General features: G+C 42.6%; 1 protein-coding gene across 11 annotated transcripts in view; it reads right to left on the reverse strand.

Annotated features, from left to right (window-relative positions):
* Positions 1–6770: 6770 nt before the first annotated feature.
* neo1a (neogenin 1a) overlaps positions 6771–25896 on the reverse strand; it is a 187395-nt gene continuing 168269 nt past the window's right edge. For 2 of the 11 annotated variants that reach the window (XM_061739309.1, XM_061739280.1), the window contains exons 17-29: positions 21780–22012; positions 18528–18666; positions 17330–17437; positions 15819–16013; positions 14847–14879; positions 14592–14657; positions 14096–14228; positions 13686–13930; positions 13054–13218; positions 12546–12713; positions 10723–11010; positions 9712–9848; positions 6771–9124 (exon numbers count right to left, since the gene is read on the reverse strand). In XM_061739309.1, coding sequence (XP_061595293.1) covers positions 8972–9124; positions 9712–9848; positions 10723–11010; positions 12546–12713; positions 13054–13218; positions 13686–13930; positions 14096–14228; positions 14592–14657; positions 14847–14879; positions 15819–16013; positions 17330–17437; positions 18528–18666; positions 21780–22012 — 2063 coding nt within the window. In that variant the 3' untranslated portion in view covers positions 6771–8971. Of the gene's footprint in view, positions 9284–9711; positions 9849–10722; positions 11011–12545; positions 12714–13053; positions 13219–13685; positions 13931–14095; positions 14229–14591; positions 14658–14846; positions 14880–15818; positions 16014–17329; positions 17438–18527; positions 18667–21779; positions 22013–25896 lie in introns of all 11 variants that reach the window. The other 9 variants (XM_061739294.1, XM_061739316.1, XM_061739300.1 and 6 more) reach the window with 9 other exon arrangements.

Raw genomic sequence — 25896 nt, forward strand, 5'->3', positions numbered from 1 at the left:
AGTGAATTATATCTTGAACAACCACAAGTTTCACTGCCAGAAGGCTCTGAGGAACAATCAACACAGATCAAGCGCAAAAAGAAAAAGAAGAAGAGAACATCAGTACTCACAGCGAACCTCAATTGTGAGGTTATGGAAGAACGCCCTCGATTGCAGGAGAGTAATCCTAAAGAAGACTTGATTACTCCAGTTGAGTCCACTGCAATCGTGTCAGTGTCAGAACCAGAAGGGATCTCTGAACTGGTGGAGATCAACAAAACAGAGTCAGTCTCCATAGTAAAAGAGATCTCTGCACCAAGGCAAGAGTCCAACCTGCAACTCGACGTCCTTGATGAGTTTCCTGACGCAGAGGAGTACATCCAAGTCAGGTACAGTGAATTATATCTTGAACAACCACAAGTTTCACTGCCAGAAGGCTCTGAGGAACAATCAACACAGATCAAGCGCAAAAAGAAAAAGAAGAAGAGAACATCAGTACTCACAGCGAACCTCAATTGTGAGGTTATGGAAGAACGCCCTCGATTGCAGGAGAGTAATCCTAAAGAAGACTTGATTACTCCAGTTGAGTCCGCTGCAATCGTGTCAGTGTCAGAACCAGAAGGGATCTCTGAACTGGTGGAGATCAACAAAACAGAGTCAGTCTCCATAGTAAAAGAGATCTCTGCACCAAGGCAAGAGTCCAACCTACAACTCGATGTCCTTGATGAGTTTCCTGACCCAGAGGAGTACATCCAAGTCAGGTACAGTGAATTATATCTTGAACAACCACAAGCTTCACTGCCAGAAGGCTCTGAGGAACAATCAACACAGATCAAGCGCAAAAAGAAAAAGAAGAAGAGAACATCAGAACTCACAGCGAACCTCAATTGTGAGGTTATGGAAGAACGCCCTCGACTGCAGGAGAGTAATCCAAAAGAAGACTTGATTACTCCAGTTGAGTCCGCTGCAATCGTGTCAGTGTCAGAACCAGAAGTGATCTCTGAACTGGTGGAGATCAACAAAACAGAGTCAGTCTCCATAGTAAAAGAGATCTCTGCACCAAGGCAAGAGTCCAACCTGCAACTCGACGTCCTTGATGAGTTTCCTGACCCAGAGGAGTACATCCAAGTCAGGTACAGTGAATTATATCTTGAACAACCACAAGCTTCACTGCCAGAAGGCTCTGAGGAACAATCAACACAGATCAAGCGCAAAAAGAAAAAAAAGAAGAGAACATCAGAACTCACAGCGAACCTCAATTGTGAGGTTATGGAAGAACGCCCTCGACTGCAGGAGAGTAATCCAAAAGAAGACTTGATTACTCCAGTTGAGTCCGCTGCAATCGTGTCAGTGTCAGAACCAGAAGTGATCTCTGAACTGGTGGAGATCAACAAAACAGAGTCAGTCTCCATAGTAAAAGAGATCTCTGCACCAAGGCAAGAGTCCAACCTGCAACTCGACGTCCTTGATGAGTTTCCTGACCCAGAGGAGTACATCCAAGTCAGGTACAGAGAATTATATCTTGAACAACCACAAGCTTCTGTAACTCCTCGCTCAGAGGATTTACAGTTAGAAATTGACTCCAAGGCCTGTGGTCCCTCTGTGACTCCTCACACAGAGAGTGTACTGTCAGAAAAGAGTGCCCAACACTGTTGTCCAACTATGACTACCCACTCTGGAAATATAAAGAATGAATATACACAATCCCAAACTGATGCAACGCTGTCCTCAAAAGACATTGAAAGGGAGAGGAAACACTTTCAGGCCCGTGTTCCTCACGAGAATCACCATGAAGGAGACTTGAGGAGGGAATGCATGCCCTCACAATCATCTGAAACCCCCAAGTTAGAAAAAACCCAAAGGGATTTGAGTACCCAGGAATCTGCAAGTGGCCCAAAACAACAAGCTAAAAACAAGCAGATGAACAACATGACTGGACAATTAGACGACATGAAGAACAAGCTGTGGAAGAAGAACTTGTTGCTTACACAAGAAAAAGAGAGGAGAATTGCTGCAGAAGATGAATGTGAAAGGAACTGGAACAAGCTGTCAGAGGTGGAACTGACTTTAGAGGATGAATGCCGGCACAGAGTAGCTTTTGAAAACGAGGTTCGCCAATGCAAAGACACAATTGAGCATTTGCAGGCTTCCAAAGCACTTCAACAAGAGGCTGAGTCCAGACACACAGACAGCCATAAGCTGGCCCTCGCTGAGCTGGAAAACTTAAAAAAACAGCTCAAAGAAAAGGCCAGTGCTAATCTTGAATTGGTCAATGAAATTAAAGCACAGGAAGAGATGACAGAAGGTATTGAGTGGAAGGTGGCAGAGCTCGGTGTGAAGCTCAAGTCTGCCTTGGTGAGTGAAAAAATCAAGCCTGATGGAAGTACACGTGCACCTGAGTCTTCTGCAAAAGACAAAGTTCAAAAACAGATAAGTGCTTCAAAGACAACACTTTCCACTCAAACTGAGGATTTTGCAACTGAAAAGATCTCTGCACCAAGGCAAGACTCCAACCTGCAACTCGATGTCCTTGATGAGTTTCCTGACCCAGAGGAGAACATTCAAGTCAGGTACAGAGATTTATATCTTGAACAATCACAAGCTTCACTGCCAGAAGTGGGCTCTGAGGAACAATCAACACAGATCAAGCGCAAAAAGAAAAAGAAGAAGAGGACATCAGAACTCACAGCGAACCTCAATTGTGGGGTTATGGAAGAACGCCCTCGACTGCAGGAGAGTAATCCAAAAGAAGACTTGATTACTCCAGTTGAGTCCGCTGCAATCGTGTCAGTGTCAGAACCAGAAGTGATCTCTGAACTGGTGGAGATCAACAAAACAGAGTCAGGCTCCAAAGTAAAAGAGGTCTTTGAGAAACAAAGAGAAAAGAGCAAACATCAGGAGAAGAAGATATCAGAACTGTCAGAGAATATCAACCAATGTGAAGTCCTGGAAGAAGTTACTCAATCCGAGGAAGTAATTTCCAGAAAACTTAAAAAAAAAACTAAAAAAACAAAATAGAAAGAAACATTAGTCTCACCACCATATGGGATTTCTGAGTCAGTAAAGATCAACAAAACAGAATCATTATCCAAACAACAAAACAAGAACATTGACAATACAATCTCCGATCATAACCAATGTGAGGACGTTGAAGAATATAATCAACTTCAGGAGATCATCAAAAAGGACCTCATTATTCCAGATGAGGGGGCTCTACAAATGGAGATCCCAAACCTAGAAGATGTCATCACTTCAAGTGACTCCATAATATTGCAAAAGATTAGGAAAGTCCTCTCGCAGAGTGATGCAGAAAAACTAGTTCATGCGTTTGTATCTTCTAGACTAGATTATTGTAATGTGTTGTTAGCAGGATGTCCAAGTAATTTGCTGAATAGGCTCCAGCTGATCCAAAATGCAGCAGCGCGAGTGCTGACAAGAATCAGCAGGAGAACCACATCTCTCCAGTGTTAGCATTGCTCGGGTCCGGAGATCGGGCCTCCGCTGACCGGGGGGTGCACGGGCGGGCGCGGCGGCGGGGTGGCACCATTCCCAGGTGTCTATGTCTTATGTTGTCAGTATGAATGGGAGGATGTTGGACCGTTTCCCCCTCCGTCTGGGGGCTCCGGCGGCGCCGGGGGCGCCCGTGGAGGTACGGTGGGGCCCTGGCCCGGCTCGGTGGGCCGGCCCCCGTCTACTGGATGGCCGGTGGGGGGACGCGGGTGTCTTATCAGGGCCGGCTTTTCTGGTCCTGCTTCTTGGCTTCGGCCTCTTCTCCCCCTCCTTCCCCCCCTACACGATTCATACGCACATAGGCGAAGGGCGGGGGGTCCGGGTCGTGGGGGGCACTGTCCCGCGTGGCCCGGCACTCCCCGCCTCACGATTTTTAACAGCACTGTAGACACTGCACATTCAACACTTAATAAATACATTTGACAAGGACACGTAGTTCGGGAGGGGGGGGGTCGGTGTCAAATCGATACTTGGCCCTCCCCCTCCCTGTTTTTATGGCATTAATCACATGCACTCAACACCAGGGGCGGGAGGGGGTCCCACATCACCCGCGTTGCCTCACCGGCCTGGGAAGCGTGGGTCGGGATACCCGGGCCTGGCGGGGCTTGCCGTGCAGCCTGGGGTGCCTTCTGGCGGTGCTGGACCCCCCCGGGGGGGGGGAAACGGTGCGTGATTGTGTGTCTGTGTCGATGAGAATGCGGTGTGGAAGGGTCCTGCCATGGAGGATTTGGGCCTCCATTGGCAGGACATCAAAACTTAATAATTTATCAATATTATATTATACAAAGATGGTTATTATTATTATTATTATTATTATGTATAGTATATCATATTATTATTAGTATAGATATCGGATAGTTGAATGGATGAATAAATGGGATGCCTGGGTCTGGGGCCCTCCGTTGTCGGGCCTGCACGGGTGTCGCCTTGTTGGGGGGTTCCCTCTCTCCGGACCCGTCTCCGGTCCCCCCCGCTGCCTCTGCGGCGGGGCGCCCCTCTGGTCTTGGAGGGCCACTTTCGTGGGGGGCGGGTGCGCCTGCCCGCGTCGGCGGCCGGGGCGGCTCTGTCTAAATATAGTAATAATGCACATATATATACTTTTGGTTTCTACCGTCATGGTATCAATCATTAATATGTGTGCAGACAAGGGAGAAAAAAAAAAAAAAAAAAAACTTAAAACCTTTCTGTTTAGTAAAGCCTAGATTTAGTGTTTAGTAAACCTCTAGCTGGTGTTGGTAAATCTCTAGTTAGTGTAAAGTCTAGTGTATTAGAGTCAGTAGTTGCAGCTATAGAACAAGACTATAATAGTTAGTCTCAAACATAGCTTGGTGGTAGATATGCTGCTATAGATGCTGCAGGGGGGCACCGACATGATCCACTGGGCTTTGCCCATCACCCTTCTTCTCCTCTCCTCTCTTTCTCCATTTTTATTTATTATAAGTATCTCATAGCCATCAATTTTATCCATCGTTCCCATAGTTTCTTGTGCTGGCCCCCTTTTTCTCTTTTGTGCATGTTTGCAGGCCGGAATTTCAGGAGCTGTGTGCTGGCCTGCGGTCCCCCCCCCCCCTGGTCATCCCGCTGCTGCTTCCACCTGCCTGTGCCCCCCCCCCCCCCCAGCTGGAATTGTGAACTATACTATAATTGTAATCTGTTTTTTTTTGTATGCACTGAAAATATGTAATGTCTTAATAAACACTGTAATCTTTACATTAACTTTCTTCCATTTTTTTTTTTAAGTCCAACTTGGCGATGTGTTTGTTGGTTGGGGTGGGTGGTGGGGAGTTCATGAGGAATTGCCAATGTATTTTAATAAATTGCGGAGGTGTTTTATGTTCAAAGTAAATACATAATGCATATTAATAATTAAAATCTATATACTTTGTATTCTTTCACGTTTTATCTCTACTTTTAATACTGTTGATTGATGGGACCTGTTAAAGTCCTGGACATTTGCAGGTTGATTCAGTCCCTTTAAATATATATGCTTTCTTTTGCATCTGTATTTCATTTCCAGATCTATAGATTCAACTTTAAATGCTTCTTTCTTTCTGGTGTGAATGTTTCAACATAAACTTACTGCAGCCTTACTGCATCTATTTGATAAATATTAGTATAGTTTGGAAAGAGTTTAAAAAAAAAAAAAAAAGAAATTGAGAACTTTTTTGCATCTACCTGCAAGTCTGGTTTCTGTGGTTGCTGCTGCTCTGAAGTCAAATTCTTTCACTGTATGAAGATTTTATTTGGATAATTATGAGTAAATTGCACAGATATACCACAGTAAGCAGTAGAATGAGCAAGTTATATGGAAGGTATGCCTTTGCTGTAACTGACCTTACCTTTGTTTACAGAGCAACTTACCTGTGAGGGACAAGTGAAGGTGGAATAATTTCGCCCAGTCTTTAAAAGTTCAGTGTTAATCAACATCATTTACATTTTTTTCCTTTATGCTGACATTGACCTTGTGTGCATGGATTTAAGATCTGACAGGAGTACTGAAAGAATAAAAAAAAACCCGCAAAAAAAATAAAACTTTCAGTTATGAAGTAAAAATTTCCATATGATGATCAAACTTGTAGATAAAACTCCTAGAAACATTTTTCATTTTGCATAGCCATGTCACGACTGCATGCCCTCCGACCTCTGGATGTAGAATCTGACATGTTTGACGAATCAAAGCTCACGTCAGGGTTTGTTCATATGTTCAATGTCATGCCACACTTTTCCGTCGCTTCAAGCCTTGAGAATTTTGTCACTTTGCAGCCAAGTGAGAGGATGGTAAACCAGAGTACCTGAGCTAGGATTAAACTATAAATATCCATCATGAAGTGTGTCTGCAAAGAATTTGACCCTGTCAACAACAACAAAGCCTCTGAAGTGACACAGTTTGGTTATGTTTTAATGCAGATGTTCCTGATCATTTTCAAATATTACTTCATTGAAAAAACTGAGCAGAAAAAGGAGAAGGTACCTGTTTGTAAAGGAAGTTTCCAAAAATAGGTTTGTAAGGAGAACATTATGGAATTAAAACCAAGTAAGTTTTGGCATTTTATTTATTTTTTTTAATTTTAGAAATTTTGAGTCTACTTTTATAAATTATTTCAGTTCTCCTCGACACTTCCCACTTTCACTACATCACAGGGGTTCCGAACGGACGGCGTTCCCCTTCAGGGATTTATAAAGTATCGCTGAACGAGATCGGATTATATTTGAAATATCAGTGATCAATGAGGACCATGTTGATTCCCACTGGTCACCTTCAACGCATTCGATGAAAAGAAGACAAGCAGAAACATTTACTTTGTTAGTATTCATAATAGTTTGTATACACAATGTATAGGAGCACCAATAAAAAAAACATTTTTTTTTCAGTCATTTTTTTTCCAACATTTTTTAAAAAGCCACAGATTTTTTTTTCTTCTACAGAAAGCAAAGAAAGTTCTGTACATGAACAAGCAGAACAACAGAATTCCTCATCGTGAGCTGCCGGGCGAAACAACTCGGCTCCTCACTTCATATCATCTCTGAAGCAAAATAATAAACATAAAAAACAAGACCAGCTGCCTGCTGCTTACCTAGGACACTACGTTACACAAACGGCTTTCCATATTTAAAACACAAGATATGTAAGAAATGTACTTTCCAAAAATTGTGAAAAAGTGCAATACAGGTTCAACTGTTTACAACTCAATAGATCGTTTCCCAAATGGAGTCCCGTCCTTTTCTCCCACCTGTTTTTAATCATCTCTCCCCAAAATGCGTCGCTTGTGTGTCTCCATAGTTAAAATCTCTTACAGTTATACTAACATTCATGACAATGTACATTTATGAGAAACATGGTATTCACAAAAGTAGAGCAAATCCTTTTGATTGCAAATGACAAATTTCTTTGGGTAAGAGGGCAATGAAAAACTATTTTCTTAGATGAACTTTTTTTTCTTCCTTTTTAACAGCAGATTTGTGTGCAGAACAAGCTTTTTTTTTTCTTCATACAAAACCTACCATGTAAAAAAAAAAGAAAAAGAAAAAAAAGAAATCTGGGAGTCCCTTTTAAAAGGCCAACATCTTTGCATTTTAAAAGATTTGTAAGAGAACCACGGTGTGACATCCGGTGAGTAACAGCTAGAAAAAAACAAAACAAAACAAAAAAAAACATCCCTCCGCTGCAGGAAAATGCCCACGTGGTTCAGCAGGACACATGTCTCAAACCAAATATTGGTTTTCTTAAAACACATTCAATTGAACTTGTATAAAAGATTGCTTGTCAGTTGTAGCTGATTGATTGATTTTCTTCTTTTAGGAAAGGTATGGGGGTAAGCGCCCTGAGTCCGAGGTACCCCTGACCTGTGAGGAGGTACTGCCAAGTCCCACATAACGATGCAGAAGCTACGGTGACAGCACCACGTCGGGTTTTCTCCATGGTCCAACATACAAACACGTTGGTAAGGCTTTCAAAACGGAGCTCCCACAACAAACGGAAAGACTGAAAAGCATTTTCATGTACAAAGTGGGCAACAATACGCTAAAAACGAATGAACTGTAAAAACGCATCACGCTTCTCTCCCACCGATATGAAAGCCAGGCTACAGGACTCATTTTTAATCCCACTTCCATTCAGAATAATAACAATAATAATAATAATAATAATAATAATTATGATATGGGAAACAAAAGAATGAGGCAGCTTGAAAAATAAAACATATGTACATGTTCATAAGGATATGTGTGTAAAAAAAAAACAAAAAAAACGGTAACATAGTAAACAATAGAAAGTCATGGCACAATATATGACACAAAGGGGTAAAAGAATAACAAATAAAAAAAAAGAATAATGGAGGCTTGTAAAGGGGGGCTGATATCCAATGTTCACTTCACTGAAACGGCCCAATAGATACACGAGATGCACAAAGAAAACACTAATCAAACAAACACTGTGTGTAGATTGTGCTGCACGAGCACCAACATCGAAACCAGCATGTTTTTGGACTTCTTCCTTTTGACTTGACTTTGAATCGATCGTCTTGAGCAACGATCCAGCTCAAACACCTTACTGTACAGATTTTTGCTGAGGAAAAGAAAAATTCACAATCTTCCGGTAGAAAGAGAGACCAATGTTCAAAAGTTCATTGTTTCTGAGAACGGTCCTTCATAATAGATGAAGTGTCTCATTCTTCTTCCCTCTCGATCTCCCTCCTGAGACCGAGCGTGGTGAGCCGAAAGAAGTTCCCAAAAAATTCAGTCTGGAGGTTCTCTTTTCTCTGCGAGGGTGCGGTAGGTTAGGATGGGGGTTTCGGGCGAGGGTGGGCTGGGATTAGAGTTTCCGAGGGGCACGCGAAGCCGTTTCGTGTCCACCGGCCCCTCTGGCTCCAGAGTGTTTATGTCGGGGTGTGTTTGTTTGACTCGGGAGTTGTGTGGCTTTCTGTGTGCGTGTGAATGACGGAGGAGGTGTGTCTTGTGTGTGCACATCGCAGTGAGCGCGTGTTCACGGCGCGGTGGTGATGGCGTTCAGGTCCTTCATCAAGCCCTCGAGGTGGGCCATCTCCTCGGTCAGTTCGTCGGGCTCGTAGCTCTGAGGGAGAGGAACAGGGTTACTGCGGGGGGCGGGGGAGGGGCATGGGGCGAGGGAGGCAAGCACCTGGAAGGGAGGAAGGAAGGAGGGAAGGAAGAGAGCAGAGCAGAGGAGGAGAGGGTCAGTCAGGGATCTTTTGCAGAGGCAAGGGGGGGGAGTTGTATGGGTGGGGTGAGGCGAGCGGGGGGGGAGGCGGGAGCGGGAGGTGGAGGTGGGTCAATGGCACTGCAGCGTCGGAAATGATCAAAACAGAAAGAAGCAGCAGACGAAAGCCAAACATCGACAACCGACGGGAAGACCACGTCAACAGGCGAGCAACAGCCAGCGAAAGGTGCGTGAAACAAAAGTCAAAAATCATTCCAGTTATGGGTTTTGTTAAGATCAGCCGTGAATAAATATGATAAAAATAATAAAAATGGTGAGATTGAAGCGGGAAAGAATTTTTTAAAAAAAGGGAGAAAGAACAAACAGAAAATGTGGTTACAACAAGTCCAGCTGAAAGTAACTGTATAAATCCAGTGCCCAAAGAAAACCTTGACATGGATTTGGAAATGTGAGGTGGAGGAGTGTGACATTTTCCGTATCAACAACAACAAAACAAAAACAAAACACTGCCATGGTCCTAGCTGCCAGTGTGGGGGCGCTATACTCACGCTGTCCACGTCCTCAAGCATCCTGCTGGTCTCCGGCACGTCCGGTGCGTTCGGCACAGTGACCACCATCGGTATTCGTGTCCTTCCTAGCGTTCCAATGGAGGCTGTTTTCACGACGTGGGGATGAGTGGGAGCCCCTGCAGGACACAATAATCACACGGAAATCCAACGGTCAGTGAAGGCAACACATTACTTTAAATGAGCAAAGTCTCTTAGGAGGATTAAGACTAATACTTCAAGTATGATATATATTAATAATATATATATATATATATGTATGTATATACACATATACATACACACACACACACACATATATATATATATATATTCACACGTATAATATACGTGTGAATATTAGCGTGGGGTCATATTGCTTCGGTGAACTGTTGATTAATTGACACTGATCTGCAAAGTCATAAAACGGATTCAAGTGATGAGGATAAATCTTAAAGGGGACCTATTATGGCATCTAATACCTATTTTAAACAGGTCTTGAATGTCTTAAAAACAAGCCTTTGATTGTTTTTGCTAAATAAATTAGAAATTCAGCCTCTGAACCATGTCTGCAGCTTCCCAGTGTCTAACCTCATTATCTATGCAGGATTCTGAGTGGGCGGGGCTATGATGATGAGGCACTGTGCTGATTGGCTGCCTGAATGACGCGATACATCGCTACGGAAAAATGGCAGAAGCTCCGGCCGACGGAGTTAGTTGTGGGCGTGGTTTCACGCATCGGAGGCCAAACTATATAAATTGCATTTTGGTTACGTAACGACGGGCGCAGAATCTGAACGGCTCGTAGAAACCACATCACACTGGATGGTACAGACACTGCAGAATTTGGTTGCTTTCCTCCTCCTTTGAGTTGGTAGGCTGAGGGGAGACCACTTTATATATGTTAAAGCAAGAGAAAACGTGTTTTTCATAATAGATCCCCTTTAAGCGAGCAGACTGAAGGGTAAAAGCCAGGCTTGTGTTGTGATCCAGCAACTCCATGTGTGGGCTCACCTGTCTGGGCGAGCAGGGGCGTGCTGGGCAGGGCGGGGGACTCGTACGACGGATGGCCGGAGACTGGGATGGCAGGAACGGCGAAGCTCTTGAGCGGGTGGGCGTGGGCGTGCGGGTGGGCCGAGCGGTGCGGGGGCAGGTTGCTGGAGTAGCTGGCCTCCTCCTCCGTGGTGGTGGAGCCGTGGTAGCTGCCTTCAGGGTCGGCCAGGATCTCGGAGGGGCAGGAGGCCTGGGAGGAGGCGGCGGCGGGAGGAAGGGGCTCCGAGCTGGGGGTGTTCCTCACCGACTCTGGAGAAGAGACGGGGGAGGGAGGGGATTTCAAGACATCAAAACAACCAGACTCACACCGCTTTCATACCTGTTTTGAGAAATAAGTGTTCATTCAGTGAAATGTAATATGAATAAATTAATTCATCTTCCTACATCAACTTTCTATTATATAATTCAACTTCCTTCTTTCTTTACCAACAGATCTGAGAAACTTGAATGAAAACCGCTTTAATAAATCAAGTGAAGCTCGTCAACAAATTAAAATTCATCATAATTAAAATAATTACCCACCGAAGAAATTTATAAACCAATTATTTGTTTATTTCAACTTGTGCATATATTGACATTTTCTGTCTCCATCACTATCTAACCAGTTAAAATGAGTAAAAATTTACTTCTTAACCCTTTAATGCCGGATGTATGAAATACTATTTAAAATGTCTGTTTATATGGAAATTTAAAATACCCTCAATTTGCTCTTTAACAGTTTTCTAAAAAAAATATATTTTTTTATCTCAATGAATACATTGGAATAACCCTCCATTTTATAATTTCTTTATTTTTTAGAATTTTTCTAAAAATTGTATAGAACTATTTATTGATTGTTTTTACAATGGGGTTAGTTCAGAGCTCTCTGAAATGTATTATCAAATATAACACGTGGAGCATTAAGGGGTTAAATACATCAATTTGGGTGATAAGGAGTCATTTGTTTATGCCATGCAATATACATGTTAAGTGACTGGTCAAATTTACAGTTAGCAGCTCATTATTGAACAGTAAAGCCCCAATCGGTACTTTACAAGTTCAAACCCCTTAGATTCAGGTGAGGGACACTTAAATGGGCAAAAATTCGAGCCACGAGTAGCACTGAGCAGCTGTCGACCTGACTGGCATTTCCCTTGTAAGTACTGGAGTTGAATTTTTGTGCACACTTTGACACAAAGAAGTGGCGGAAAGCCACTTTGTTTCCAGCCCGGGTTTTATAAACGATGTGATAACAACAGTTGGTTTGATAAAAGCCGGATTTTTCAACAGTATCAGACTCAAATCCTTTTCCGTTTCAACTAGCTGTGAATCACCGAGGCAGCCCCCCCCCCAGTGGGTCAAGGTCTCCGTCAACCCTACGCTGTTTACCTGGTCGGTACGTGAGATGTTTGGATCACATGAATTAAGGTCCCAATGTCTGTGAAACCACCTCCTTAGGAGACTCTCAGACCATTTCCTTTGCTTAATGCTAATTTTTCCTTTTACTCATCCGGAGGTCAAACATTTTCAATAACCAAGAAAAGAAGTATCTTTATAATCAGCTTTTCAGGATAACCATGAGTTGGATGAATCCACACCGGCAAAACATGAAAACTGATTGGCATGAAGATCCTACAAGGACTAATGTGAAACCCACAAAGACGCAGAATATGAAGGTAACAACAAAGCGGCAGCCAGACGAGGATGAATGACAGGTGATGAATCCCTTCGTGAATATGGACGGCTACGTCTGCTCTGTCCCTCTCCGCGTTTCTCCTGCCGTCCAGCAGGCGGCGGTGTCTCACCTGTGGAGTCCACCCTGTCTAGATGGGAGAGCGGGGTGCAGGTGTGCGAGCGTAGGTGCCCGCTGCCCTGGTGGTAGAGGTAGCCGCGCGTTGGTGATGCCAAACTGCCCATGTGATAATGGTGATGATGGTTATCAAGGGAATGGATGGGGTGAGCGCTAATCACAGCTGTGAATGGAAATGAACACGGACACACAAACACACACAAACAGGATGAGACGCTGAACCAGCTGCAGCAATGATGAGCGATGCTTCGCTAGCGAGATGCACACACATGCACTTTCCTGTGGGAAACACTGTTTTCCTGTCCGTAACTCAATAAATGATTCTAGATAGCAACAAATTCACAACACAAATAATTAGCATTTTATGAAAAGCATGAAATGGAACTGTGCGGTCTGATTCCTAAATATTTTGTGTAGACTTTTAAGACCGATTGCTCACTACTTGTAGTTTATGACAAGCTCACAGCACACACACACACACGCACGCACTCACACACACTTACGCTGAGGCGGCTGTGCGTCAAAAGGCATCATCATTTTAGGCCTCATCCCTCGGCGGCCTGCTAGTGTAGACAAGCTGTCCTCTGATTCGTGGCCTAAAAGGTACGGTGGAAACCAGCCAATCAGAGAGGGTCTGCAGTTGTTTTTGTTGACTGATCCATCACCATCTTAAATCAGATTCATATAACTTGATTTCATTCTTAAATGTCTTGTTCTTCTTTCAACTCTCAAACTAAATTGGAGAGCTGTGCTGTATTTGCAGGATGTTGTGGTGCAGGAGAGGACGCTCACATGAATGTGTTGTGCTCCATGTATGAAAAGCATGAGATGTTTTGCATGACAAACGCAGACAAAGATGAATTGTGACACAAATTTTACAGGACTCCACCAGACAGATTCCTGGAAGATCACTTGTATTTTTTTTTAAACATTTTTTAAACATTTTTTCCCTCGTTTCCTGCCAAAATCTTATTTTTTTCCTCAGAAAATCTCTCAAAAATGCCATTTCCTTGTCTCAAGACTTCTGTTTGGTGTTATTCACCAGAGGTCAGGCAGCGAGGATGACATTTTACTTTGCTCTCTTTTTAAAACATCAGATTCAAAAGAAACATGTTCCCCGTTGGGAGAGACTGACCACGGTAGGAGTTGCGCCTCTGCTGCAGGTGGGGGTTGCTCTCCAGACTGCTTTCGGCGGGAGTGATGTCCTGCGAGGTGCGGGGGATGGGCGTCTCGGTCATCACAGGGTTGGGATCTGGCGACTTGTCCATCGGTTTCAGCTCCAGCCGCTCGTGATGAATCCAGAGATCGGGCGGCTTCAGGTCTTTGGAGTTGCCCTTGTACTTGTGGGAGCCGTTCGAGGACTTTGAAGCAGCTCGCTTTCTGCAGGTGCAAACACACAGACCACTGGTGACACAACGATGAGCCAGGCTACGAAACAAGTGGCTACGGTACAAGGAGGGGACAGAGCTGTAGCACTGACAAACCGAGGTATGGAGCACAAATAGAGGAACAAACAAACAAAAACCGCATTCATGAACATCTTACTTCTTCTGGTGGGACGTGGTGCGCCGCGTGCACAGGAAAGCCCCCACTACCACCACTATGATGATGAAGGCTCCCACCGAGATAATGATGACAATGACAACTATGGGATTTTCACTGTTGCCGTCTGATTTACCTTGAAGGAAGAGAAACTGGATTACACTACACATCTCTAATGACATCTGGGAGTCAATGCACAACAATGCAAACAGAAAAAATAAAGTTACTTTAAAACATAACACTTCCAAATAAATGATACACTTTAGATGCCTTTACGAGTTCAGCGTGCATTTGTGCAACTGTAACTTTATTTTCTATGTGAAGCATCACTTGTTTTTTTAAATAAACGTCTTGCTTCTATTGCAATGTGTTTTTTAAGGACTTTTTGTCCTCATTTTAATCTTTTATCATTTAATCAAAGATTTTTTTGTGACGTGTAAGATGAACAGAGCAGCTGAACAGGAATGTCAAAAGGAAAAAGTGGGAATTAAAATGTTACCAAGTGGCGTCCAAGGGCCGTTTATATTTGGGTGGGGAGGTCCTGGCTTTGCTGGAATATTTGAGGCTGAGTTAAAAGGAAGGAAGAAAAAAAAAAGATTTTAATTTTATAATCTGGAAAAGATCTGCAAACACAAACACATTCTTCTCCAGTCATGCAGTGCAACTTGTCATCAGCCCAGATGATGAGTTTCCTCAAAAAAGAGGGGCACATGAGGTGCAGTCGGCAGTGATTAAGTATGAAGAGGGAGTTTACCTTGGTCATTAGCCATTTTGTCAGAGGACTCAGCTTAACAGGCCAAGGGAGAGCAGGGAAGAAGAGACAATAAAAAGCCAAAAAAAAGAAAAGAAAAAAAAAACTGGTTAGCTGAGAAGAGCAGCAAGGGGCAGCGAAATAAAGCGAGAGATGGGGTTTGTGAGGAGGAACAGGCGAAAAACTAGAGGAATGAAAAATAGTGAGAAAAACAAAACAGTTACTAAACAGAATATGCTACGGACACAGCCAAGCTGATATTAAGAGCGAAGCACTGAAACAGGAGCTAAAAACAAAAATACCCATAATAAAACATGTTGCTTTTCAAGAAAATAAAACTTTACAGAAGATCCCATGACAAAACGGAATATATAACAGCCCTATTAAAACATCTTCAACTAAAAAAATAAAGTGTTGTATGTGCTTCCACAACCAGGCTGATCTGGTCTTTTTATTTTAAGTGTGCAAAATTTGCAGTACCAGTCTTCAAAGTAATCGGGTCATCCAAAACCAGTGGACAAGACTGCTCCATCCCAGCTCTTGAAATAGTTCCTGAAGTTCAACAGAAGGTATTTCGAAGGCCCAGTCAAAGTCCAGACCTTAAGAGAGCCGTCCATGAACGAATGCCTGCATATTTCAACTTTAACTTTAGCTAAAATGTCTCCACGACGATGTGAGAACCGTCTTACAGAAAATGTTTGATGGTCGTACAAACTACTGAATCATGGTTTAGATTTATCACACATTGCTTTTAGACTCAATCTCAGTTTTTGTCAAAAGATTAACGACCCTTGTTCACCTTAAGTTGTTGGTAGGAATCAGGTGAGCTCTTTATGATCTAATATCTGAAACCACAGAACTTTTCTATTTAACTTAACTGCAGCAGTTTAATAGCTCAAAACTGGTTCTATGTGGGGACGCCAGCTGTGTGAGTTAAGTCCCACAGCTCAGGTGAAGGCCGTCGTGGACACTTACTCTTTGGGGTGCGGAACTGCACGGCCTCAGACATGGGGCCCATGCCTTTTGAGTTTCGGGCCTGGATCTTGAAGTAGTAGGTGGTGTCCAGGGTCAGCTCCTGGATCTGGTGCGTCAGGCGGTTGCCCACCACCGGTTCTATTACCCAGTCGTGGACCTCGGCATTAACGTCTGTACTGTAGTAGATTATATAGCCTGCAAGAAAGGAAACGAGGTGAGACATATGTGGAAGGTCGCCGCTTCTCTGTTGTGAGATTTTGGGAGCGCTTGCTTAGACGGGGCATTTGTTGGGCTGGATGTGTTTTGCTGGGGGAAGATCGTCACGGTCCTGAGATTCAGTAAGAGATGAGACATTTTCGTACTGTTTCCGGGTCCTCGAGCACGTATTTGTCCTAAAATCTTTGCTGCTGCTGCTTTTGTGCAAAGGGAACTCGTTAAATTGGTCTGGCGGGTGCAAATTCTTTTACCCTTTTTTAAAATTAGCTTGTAGGCAGGTAGTTTGTAGGCATTGTTGTCATTTGAAACCTTAGCTGTCTTCAGAAATAATTCTGATGGTCTCTTTCCAAGATCATTACGCCCATCAGTGATTTAAGGGGCACCTGCTCTTACAACTATAGACTCACAGCTGTCACTTGGAAGATTGTCTGCGTGATGTTTGACTGATTTAATGGGTGTAGGAAGGTATGATATCGTGGCTAATTGGCTAGACAGGCTGAATATTGTAGTGTTCCCGTTATGAGTCTTAGTTTTTGATTTTACTCGCTCATCCAGGCTGTTGATGTTCCTCATATCTTCTCAGTGTGCATCTTTAAGTGCAATAAGGACTAAAGCAGTGTTTTAGATGGTTGGGACAAAATCATCACGTCAGCTTCCTTTTCAAACAGCAAATTTAATGATTCCCTTTGTTTGTTTTGTTTTTGGAATTTATATTTTTCAACCTTTTTGTTTTACGTAAAACAATTGCCTCCACATTTGACTCTCCAGCGTCAGTGTTGCAGCGTACATCTGATTTCAGCTGCATATCCGCCAAACCTCCACCTGTTCTGAAATTATAATGAGGCTTAACTTCAAGTTTGGCTCTGGGTCAAACTTGTAATGTCAGGGTTTAGGTAGGAGCGTTTTTAAACCGCAGCTATGTTAGCCACATACTCAGAGTTTTATCGGCTCTAGACGTTTAATAGATGAATGTAAATATAAACATCATTGACTTCTTTAAAATTGATTTCCATCTCGGTCTGTTTATGTTTTCCCCTATTCGTCAGTAGCAACCATCTTAAAAGTTGGCAACTTTAACACTGCAAAGATTTTTCAATATTTCACCTGATTTATTGGAGCGCTCCAGACTTAAACGCAAACATTTAAATCTGCAGTGATGAAACACAATTTTCCCTTAAATCAGCATTGCACAAAAGATCTAAATAAATCTAAACAATTTCATCCAGCAGTTGATTTAAAGTCTGAACCGGGATCTGTGAGATAATGCAACACACGACCACCTCTTTGAGACTCACCAGTGATTTTTCCATTGGCTTCTGAAGGAGGCTGCCAGTTGACAATTATGGTGCGAGGTTTGTTCTCTTTGCTTACAACAGTCACATCTTTTGGAGATGAGCTGGGTACTGTGAATGGTATTAAAACAAACAAACAAACAAACAAACAAAAAAAGGACTTAACAAGACAGCAGAGAAATTCAGCAGTATGATGGACTAAGTACTAGATTTGAGCCTGTGCATCTTCATTTATGTACAGTGCATGTCTGTGTGTGTCTGTGACTTTGGAGATATCAGTCAGTTGTTCAAACCCCTGGCTAGGCTGAAATAAAAGCTGTCCCTCGGCGAGTAACGAAACGTTTCAGTTCTTGTTAAAAGTATAAAAAGTCTCAGTCCAATAATGCATACAATGAAAAAAGGTCTGCTTTTGGTTTTAATGCCATTTAAAATGTGAAGCACCTTTTAGCTCAGCATTTGTACCTGAAGAGGAAGCCTTGTTGCTGACTGATTCCAGCTTGAACATTTTATTAGGCAGAGATCAATGCAGGGCTTTCCATCAAATACACGGGGGATTGCATGGTGACAACGAACAGTTTCTCCAGGAACAATGAGTTTGCTTCGATTACGGATGAAACTGGAATCTTTAATCTACTTTTATACTACAGATACTGAGCTAAAACCGAAGGTAACGAGAACATTTGGCCACGCAAGTTCAAAGTCACAAATCAGGAAAAGAAGAAGCAGTAAACACAGCAGAAGTCATTATGTTTCTGCTTCACTAGGTTTGTGGCTCTGTTGCTGTTCAGGCTGAGACACCGGTCCACACATCAGTACATAAGAAAAATATTCATTTTAATGCAGCACCGTATTATTATTACTTTTGTTATTATAATAAATTGTTTGATTATATATTCAAACATAACCATGGTTCAATCATTTATTCAGAGAACAGCTTAAATGATCATCTTCAAATTTCCTGAATTTCTTGTATAGAAAATGATGGATTTATTAAGTGCTTCTCTTAGTATTTGGTTTATTGTTGCATATACTGTACTGTCGTGGACTGATTTTCCTCAGGTGGGTCTCCCGGCTCCGTTACGGCTGCTAAAAGTCAAACGTTCCTCCCGACCAGCCAGGGGCTTGTTTACTTTCTGCGTTCTCTCACAGTGAGTGCATATGAACAGTTATCCATGCGTGTGTGTCCTTGTAGCGTTCCTACTCGACTCAAAGGTGGTGCCCTGGGCCGTCATGCTCCACGTGCTGGTGCGGCGGCCTTTGGTCACCATGACAGAGAACTCGTACAGCGTGTTGGGTTTCAGACTGGTCACCATGTGGCTCAGGCTGGAGGTGTTGGCCATCTGAGAGAGACAGGCAAACGCAACAAGCAATAAAACAAGATTTAAGTTTGTATAATGTCAGAAGTAGAGTTGGACTGAGACCAACTCGTTTTATTTAAGAACTTCAACAAAGTGAACCACTCAACCTGATTGTTCTCTTGCTTAATTAATTCATGTAAATGTATAAATGAGAAATGATGAGAAACACGCCCCACTATCAACTTTCTGATGCTGTCACTAACAACATACAACCTAATGACATTAGTTTAGTATAAACCTGGAACAAGATGTTTGACAATCATCTCCGTTTTCATCTCTGAAATACCTACAAAAATGACTCGTCTTTCTGCCTCCTTAAAAATAATACAAAGTGTAGATAATATGTTGTCTTAAAACACGTACGATAACCCGGGTCTATAAAGACCGATTCAGTGAACTTTTCAGGTTTGCTGGGTTCTGTGACATCACAGTCCCAGGTCTGGATCAGACATTTCCTCCACTCAACTTTATAACATGCAACATTCATGGTCTCTCAGAAGTTAGTGATGTAAAGTTGCAACATTGACTTAAAAAAGGCACCACACGAAGCAGAGAGGTGGAGCTACGATGAGTAGTTGACGCCACCCTCCTGAAATCCAACAACCATGAACGGAGATGTGAAGACAGGGTTGAAATCTTGTCATACTGTTTCTCTGAGGTATTTTGAGCAAAGCATTTAAGGAGACATGAAACCTGAGGAAAATGTCAACTTTTGAAAAAGGGCCTGACAGGTCTCTTTTAAAGGAGATATATTATAAACAAAAACATTTTTTGTGTTTGAGAGCACACATGCGGGTGTTTGAAGTTACTACCAAATCAAACATTCTAATACATCAGAACATTTTTATTTAGTTTTTGCTTTTCCAAGTATAAAAATATGCAATTGGGTAATTAGTTTAGGGTTTGCAGGTTTCGTGACATCACAGATTCGGGTTGGAGCAGAATTATCGAGCTTTCCCATCGTTATGGAAACCCAACCTCACCTCATGTTGAGGTTGGGCATGCAGAGCTGTGATGTTAACTCCAACTCCTCCAACTGACTGCTATGAGCACAAATCTACAGAAATTGGTTCAGGGGAAGCTTTTGTATTGTTTTGCATTAAAATTTTGAACATAGCATGGTGTGGACTTTTTCTTAGACCCTCAGGATTTTGCATCAACTATTAAAAAACTATGTTTCCTTTAAATATACACAGTTTTCATCTTATTTGGTAGCCAGAGCTAACACACCTCAAAGTATTTATCTACATGAGAGGGTGTAACCTGCACATGAACAGAGAAGAGATGGACGTGTAGAAATGAGCACATCGTAGTGAATTATCGGCAAATTTAAAAACGTGACTCCTGAAACTATTTATCTTCAACGCCTCTGCTCGGTAGGAGTCAGAGGCAGAGCACCAGATTTGGCGATGATGTTGCGTGCAATAACAAAAGTGCAGATATCCATTGGGGGCGGTCATACAGAGGCCAGCAGGATGGGAAAAGAAAACACACCCTTTTTTAGAAACATGCGGCCGGTTTAAGAGCAGTCGTCTCTTCAATAATGCACGAGCCTGTCTGGTCGGACTCGCTCTGCTGGATATACCTATGTAATACAGCTGTGCTGACATAAATATAACATCATCACACATAAATATAACAACATAACGTTTCAGCACAACATGTCTCTAATAAGCTTCTTTATATATCTGATTTTGTTAATGGGGCGGAAGGATAATGAGCTTGTGTACCTCTTTAATTACAAACCAAGTTGAGCATCTACTCCTGTACGGAGGCTGAGTTGCACACTACATATCTGTGTTGTTGTGGATTTACTTCAATTTGTTATAAATGAACTATGAAGCCTCTCATTTATATCATATACACGGCAGGTTAAAACGTATGCAGAAACACTATCAGCTGACAAAGATCTGCTGAAAACGGCCCTGTGCCAGGCTGTTGTGCACGTGTGTCCTCTCGGTGGGCCGTACGGGGACCTGCATCATAAAACCTGCACTGTTTTTTTTTCTAGTTCTCAGTTTGTCTTGTCCTTGTTGAATAATTTATCGGTTAACGCAAGCCATCATCTGACCTGCTTTGTCACCCATTTACACACATGCATGAAACTCAGAACATGCATACAACCGTGCATGTGTCCACTGGGTTCAGCATTATGAGGCAACATACAAACATAGCGGGTTATTTTCTTCTAGTATTTCTGCTACCAGCGGTATTATCTTGTTGATATGTGATCACTTGATTGTGACAAAAACGTTTCTCATAATCACGTATAACTCGTGTTTGATTGCTGCTGTATAATTTTGGCTTGTTTGCACATTCGAAGCACAGTGAGACTCTGCTGTTGTGGAGACGAAGACACCGATAGGTACAGTAAAGCACACAGAAGCATCAAAGTCATCCCACAGTTCTGCTCATTAAAAGATGCTCATAACAACGAGAACTTGTGCTCCCTTCCTGAAACTGATCCTCAGAGCCACCTTCAGATTGATAGATTCATTCCTCTATCAGTTCTAATTCCATGCATATTAAAATCCCCCTAAGTGTACAAATAGTTTAATCTCCTTTGCCCAACGAGGCACATTTCTGTGCCAGTGAAGGCTGCTCTTTTTTTCTTTTTTGTATGCATGCAGCTTCCCTCTCTTTCACCGATATTGCAGGTACATCAAATACAACCCAACACCTAGCCTCAGCCATCATTTGATGTCTCCTAATGAATAGCAGTCCCTAGACAAAGTAACCAGCGGACCACAGAGTGTTTCCTGTAACTTAAAGCAGCACAAAGGACTTTTTTCATGTTAAAATATCAGATTCAGTTTCATTTGAAGCTTTATTTTCTTACTTTTAGTAAGTGCCGTCTGGCTGTTGTGGTCTTGAAACAGCCAAATGTTTAAAATAACTGGGCGTTCCAGCGAGCTACAATAATAAAAGCTCCTTTTTGCTGCTTTAACATGCCAATCCAACCCCTTTGAAACCCGCTGCAACGACCAGAGCTGGAAAAGTTTTTTTTTTTTATCAAAGAGAATTAAAATAAAAGTGGGATTTCTTTATTTGGAAATAAAGGAAATAAATAAAGTTCAGGAGCAGAAATCTATTACCTTCATCTTAGTGTTGGCGGGAATGTTGGTCTTCCATCTCACGGTGTAGAAGCGGTTATCTGTGATCTTCTGGTTCTTGGGCAGCGAGTTGTCGGCCCAGGTCACCTTGATGGTGTCGTGGCTCAGCACGGCGGCCTGAACACCCACGGGAGGCATCATGGGAGTAGGGTCTGGTACTGGGGTGTATGGAGCATGATAGAGTTCGTACAGGTCAACGTCGGGGTCTATGGGGTCTGTGTGACAGGCACCGAACCCGCATGCATGCACACAAATTAAAATGACCAAAGTTAAAACATAAACGAGAAGCGTGGATTGGTGGGTCGGACGGTGAAGCCATGGCAGGATGCAGGGAGAGACAAGGGAAAAAATAATAATAAGGTTAATGCGTTAAAAATGAAGAACAATGGCAAGACGGGAGGGACAAAAAGGTCATGTAGGTGCAAAAAGGATGGGGTTGGGAAGGGTGGAAAAAAGAAAGGAGAGTCTATTAGAAAAATAGACACTGACCTCTAGAACAAGACAAATCTACAGACTTGGTTGCTACGTAGAAGCTACTGAGCAGTGTGTGATGCTCTATCAATAGTTACTGTAGCACTACGGAAAGAAGGGAGGAGGTTATCTATTTATATGAAAGATAACAGTAAATGGAAAGCTAGAGTGAAAAGCAGGTATTCACAATCCTACATGAATCATTGCGTATCCATAAAAAGGTGTGATGACCAAATCTTCACAAAGAGAGACAGTTCTGAAACATGTTTATATCCTGGAGCTTTTCACAACATTTCCAATGAAACGTGGATGAATGCGAGCGCTCTGAAATCGTTCCTTCCTTGTAGTTTCCATCTACAAGGTGCGCTGTGTCCTTCAAAACTTCAACAAAGGAAAAGGAAGCTTTAAGTGCAGAGCCTGTACATGAAGAAGGGGGTGTGGGGATGTCACCGGCAGTGTTGCCTCTGGGTGGATATGAGCGCGTCGTGCGCTGCTTCTGTTCAGCCCCATAGCTGCTAGCACACCCTTCTTCACTTTTCATTCGGCACAATGACATTCTGAGCTGCAATTTCCAAACTGCTCTGAAAAATGTTTTATTAAGAATAGGGGGCCCAACCACAAGATGCCGACTGATGTGCACCCTGGAAACACATTCCTTTGGCCTAGAAATTTATAAAAGCTACCAAATTTGCACAATGACCCAAAGAGGAGATGATGTCTGACGGTAAATGTACAAGTGTAACACAGAAAACAGATTAGAGAGATTGTCTGGATCAGGGCCATCAGCTCTCATTCAGGCGGACCTCGGGTGGCCTCCTCACTTCAATGCTTGACTCATGAATCTGCGTAGCTCATCCTCCCTTTCAAGATGTCACCACTGAGCTGCTATTACAACCCCGAATCAGGGAAAGCTGGGACCATATAGACAAGTCAATTAAAAACTAAGGGATTTGTTTTTTTTACACTTAGTTTAAGTTTTATTCGCAGACATGAACTCAGGGCATTTCATGTTTTCTCTCAGTCATTTTTACATTTCAGGCCTGAAACACACTCCAGTAATACTTTTAACACTTCAGCTCCTGATGGATGACGGCTTTTAAATGGTGGTGCAACAATAACTGCATTTTCTTTCTTTTTTAAAAATTCAGATTTGCTTTTTTCATTCTGGCTTACACTTTTTTGATTTGGGGTTGCAAAGTATTCTCATCACATTTTAACATCCAGAATAGTTAATATCATGCATTTTTGGTTTTGATATATCAGGGTATTTATAGTATTTTTCAAGAAATATGTAAACTGTATGCAAAATTAAGTCTGGGTTTATTTAAATAGACATTTTGTCATTTCCTACATAATCACATCCAATAATAAGAATAATCCTGAATAAGAATAAGAATAATAATAAAAAATAAATGCTGTTCAATAAGAACAGCATTGATAATAAATGACATTTGGCTGGTTGAATACTGACAACCAGTTGCTTGTAACAGAAACGGTGAGTGCACGTGCACTTTCAGAAAGAACCTGAGTTTGTTTGTGTGACGGGTTCCTGCCCATTCCAGCCCATAAAACACAGGGGATGTGTGTCTGGAGGGAAACGGCGCTCTGACTAGCAACTCCCAGACCCACATGCTGCAGAGTAACTGCTTCAAGATGGGCTCCTGGCTGGTGGTTTCACTGCTCCTGCTCCTGTACTTGGTTTAGCTGTGACTGAAGGAAAAAAATAGCTTTGCTCGGTCACCCATGATGACACTCCTCCTCGATCACTTGTAGGTCCTCTACTCTCAGCCTTTCTCCATTTGACACCTCTTTGTAGGCAGCAGCCCTAATTATACTCCCAAGACAGTGTTAGATGAGTAAGAGTGCGCATGTGTGTGTGTGTGGGCATGTGTGTGTGTGGGCATGTGTGTGTGTGTGTGTGTGTGTGTGTAGTCAAGACCCAGGCATTCATGTGGCTGTGGAAAGGAACTGAGGTTTTGGAAAGGCATGCAGGCCACAATTCTTTACGCAGCTCAGAGGAATTCAGTCTTGAGCCTTTACAAGGAGAATAAGTTGTACAAAAAAGGCTGACATGTTCTCGTAAACATTTTTATCTGCAGATGAGAGGAAAATACCTAATTTCCTTCAATTAAGATGTCATATTATCTTACAATATATGGCGCAGCACTCTTCAACCTAAGTTCAGGCTAAGTTTTTCTTCACTTTTTATTTTTCAAAAGCAAAAGTAATATGTAGGTCAGCTCGTTGTTAAATCCGACTCGAACAAACTGGCAGGAAAGGAACGCGCCCCCGAGGATTCAGCAGCAGAAGATGGTGGTGGGCTTTGGTTCTGCTTTGAGAGAAAACGTTTGGATCTGTCGAAGGGTTGCCAAAGCCACCACGGGGGGTCTGCCGCGAGTACAGCGTCGAGTGTGTGTGTGTGTGTGTGAGAGGATGTGAGGGCGCGCGAGCTTCACGGAGAGAAGTTTTACAGCATGACAGTCTGGGTGTGTGTGCATACTTAAGCTGCCACCCCCCCTCGAAGTATGTTGACGTGATTCATGTCACCAGGAATCCCTCCCCTCTCGTGCTGGCTGGCGCTGCAGCGCCGCAGCAGAGACAAACTGCAGCGATCAAGGCTGCGCGGGGCGTGGGAGGATGTCTGGGAGAGGAGGCGGGTGCCGTCCACATTCTGGGACACGCTGGGGATCGGGGGCTGCTCGTCTTCTGGAACTGTCACCTAAAGCGTGTAAACTCCACTGCCGCGCAGTCAAACTGGCAGCCTTTTTGCACTTTTGAGATCATGCGTCAAACAGAATTGGGACTTAAGTTCTACTTCTTAGCGCTAACAGGGTTGTGATCTGAGGCTTAAGGAATTATGCATTGTCTGGCTGGCAGCTGAACGGGGTCGTCCTCAGTCTTCGGGTAAATGCAACAGAGCCACTGTATCGTACCGTGTTCCTCCCTTTTCTTCCGGAGGAGTGTACGTAGTGGTTGGGACGTTGTTGCAGTTCGGATCAGAAAGTTTAGTCTGGATGAAAATTTATACTGTTTTTACAACATTTCAAAATTAATTTTTTCCAGAACTTTAAACAATAAAACTGTCATGTGTTGCTTTAAAAAAAACAATTAAAATCAAAACGAAATACTTGTGGTATGTGAATTTAACAGCTCCGTTGTTTGTTAAACAATTCAAATAATACATTGCTCCTTTTGAATAAAATAGAAATGACAAGATCATTCAATTTAAATCTGAAATGTAAATCATTTAATATAAATTATCATTCTCTGCATAATATATTTACATCTTATGTACAGATCAAATTAAATTAAATCAGAAACTAAATGACTATATCATTAAAAATTATTCTTATAAATATTGTAAATTATTTTTAAATTATTTGGAGCATTTTTTCCTTTAGTCATACAGTCTGTTTCCGCGTTTATTATTGCACCTCATAGTTTCCAGTTTTATGAGCGGCCAGTGACGAGGTCCGACTCTGGCTTTGATCAGCACTCACTGTTTGATGAAGATAAATATTAAAAACCGACTAATCGTCAGACAATACATCTTGGGCCAAAAGTGATTATTCAGTCCCACAAATGCACACCAGACAGTTCTCCCCCCCCCCCCCCCCCCCCCCCCCCA

The sequence above is a fragment of the Cololabis saira genome, chromosome 2 (genome assembly GCF_033807715.1).
Source record: "Cololabis saira isolate AMF1-May2022 chromosome 2, fColSai1.1, whole genome shotgun sequence".
NCBI classification, from domain to species: domain Eukaryota; kingdom Metazoa; phylum Chordata; class Actinopteri; order Beloniformes; family Belonidae; genus Cololabis; species Cololabis saira.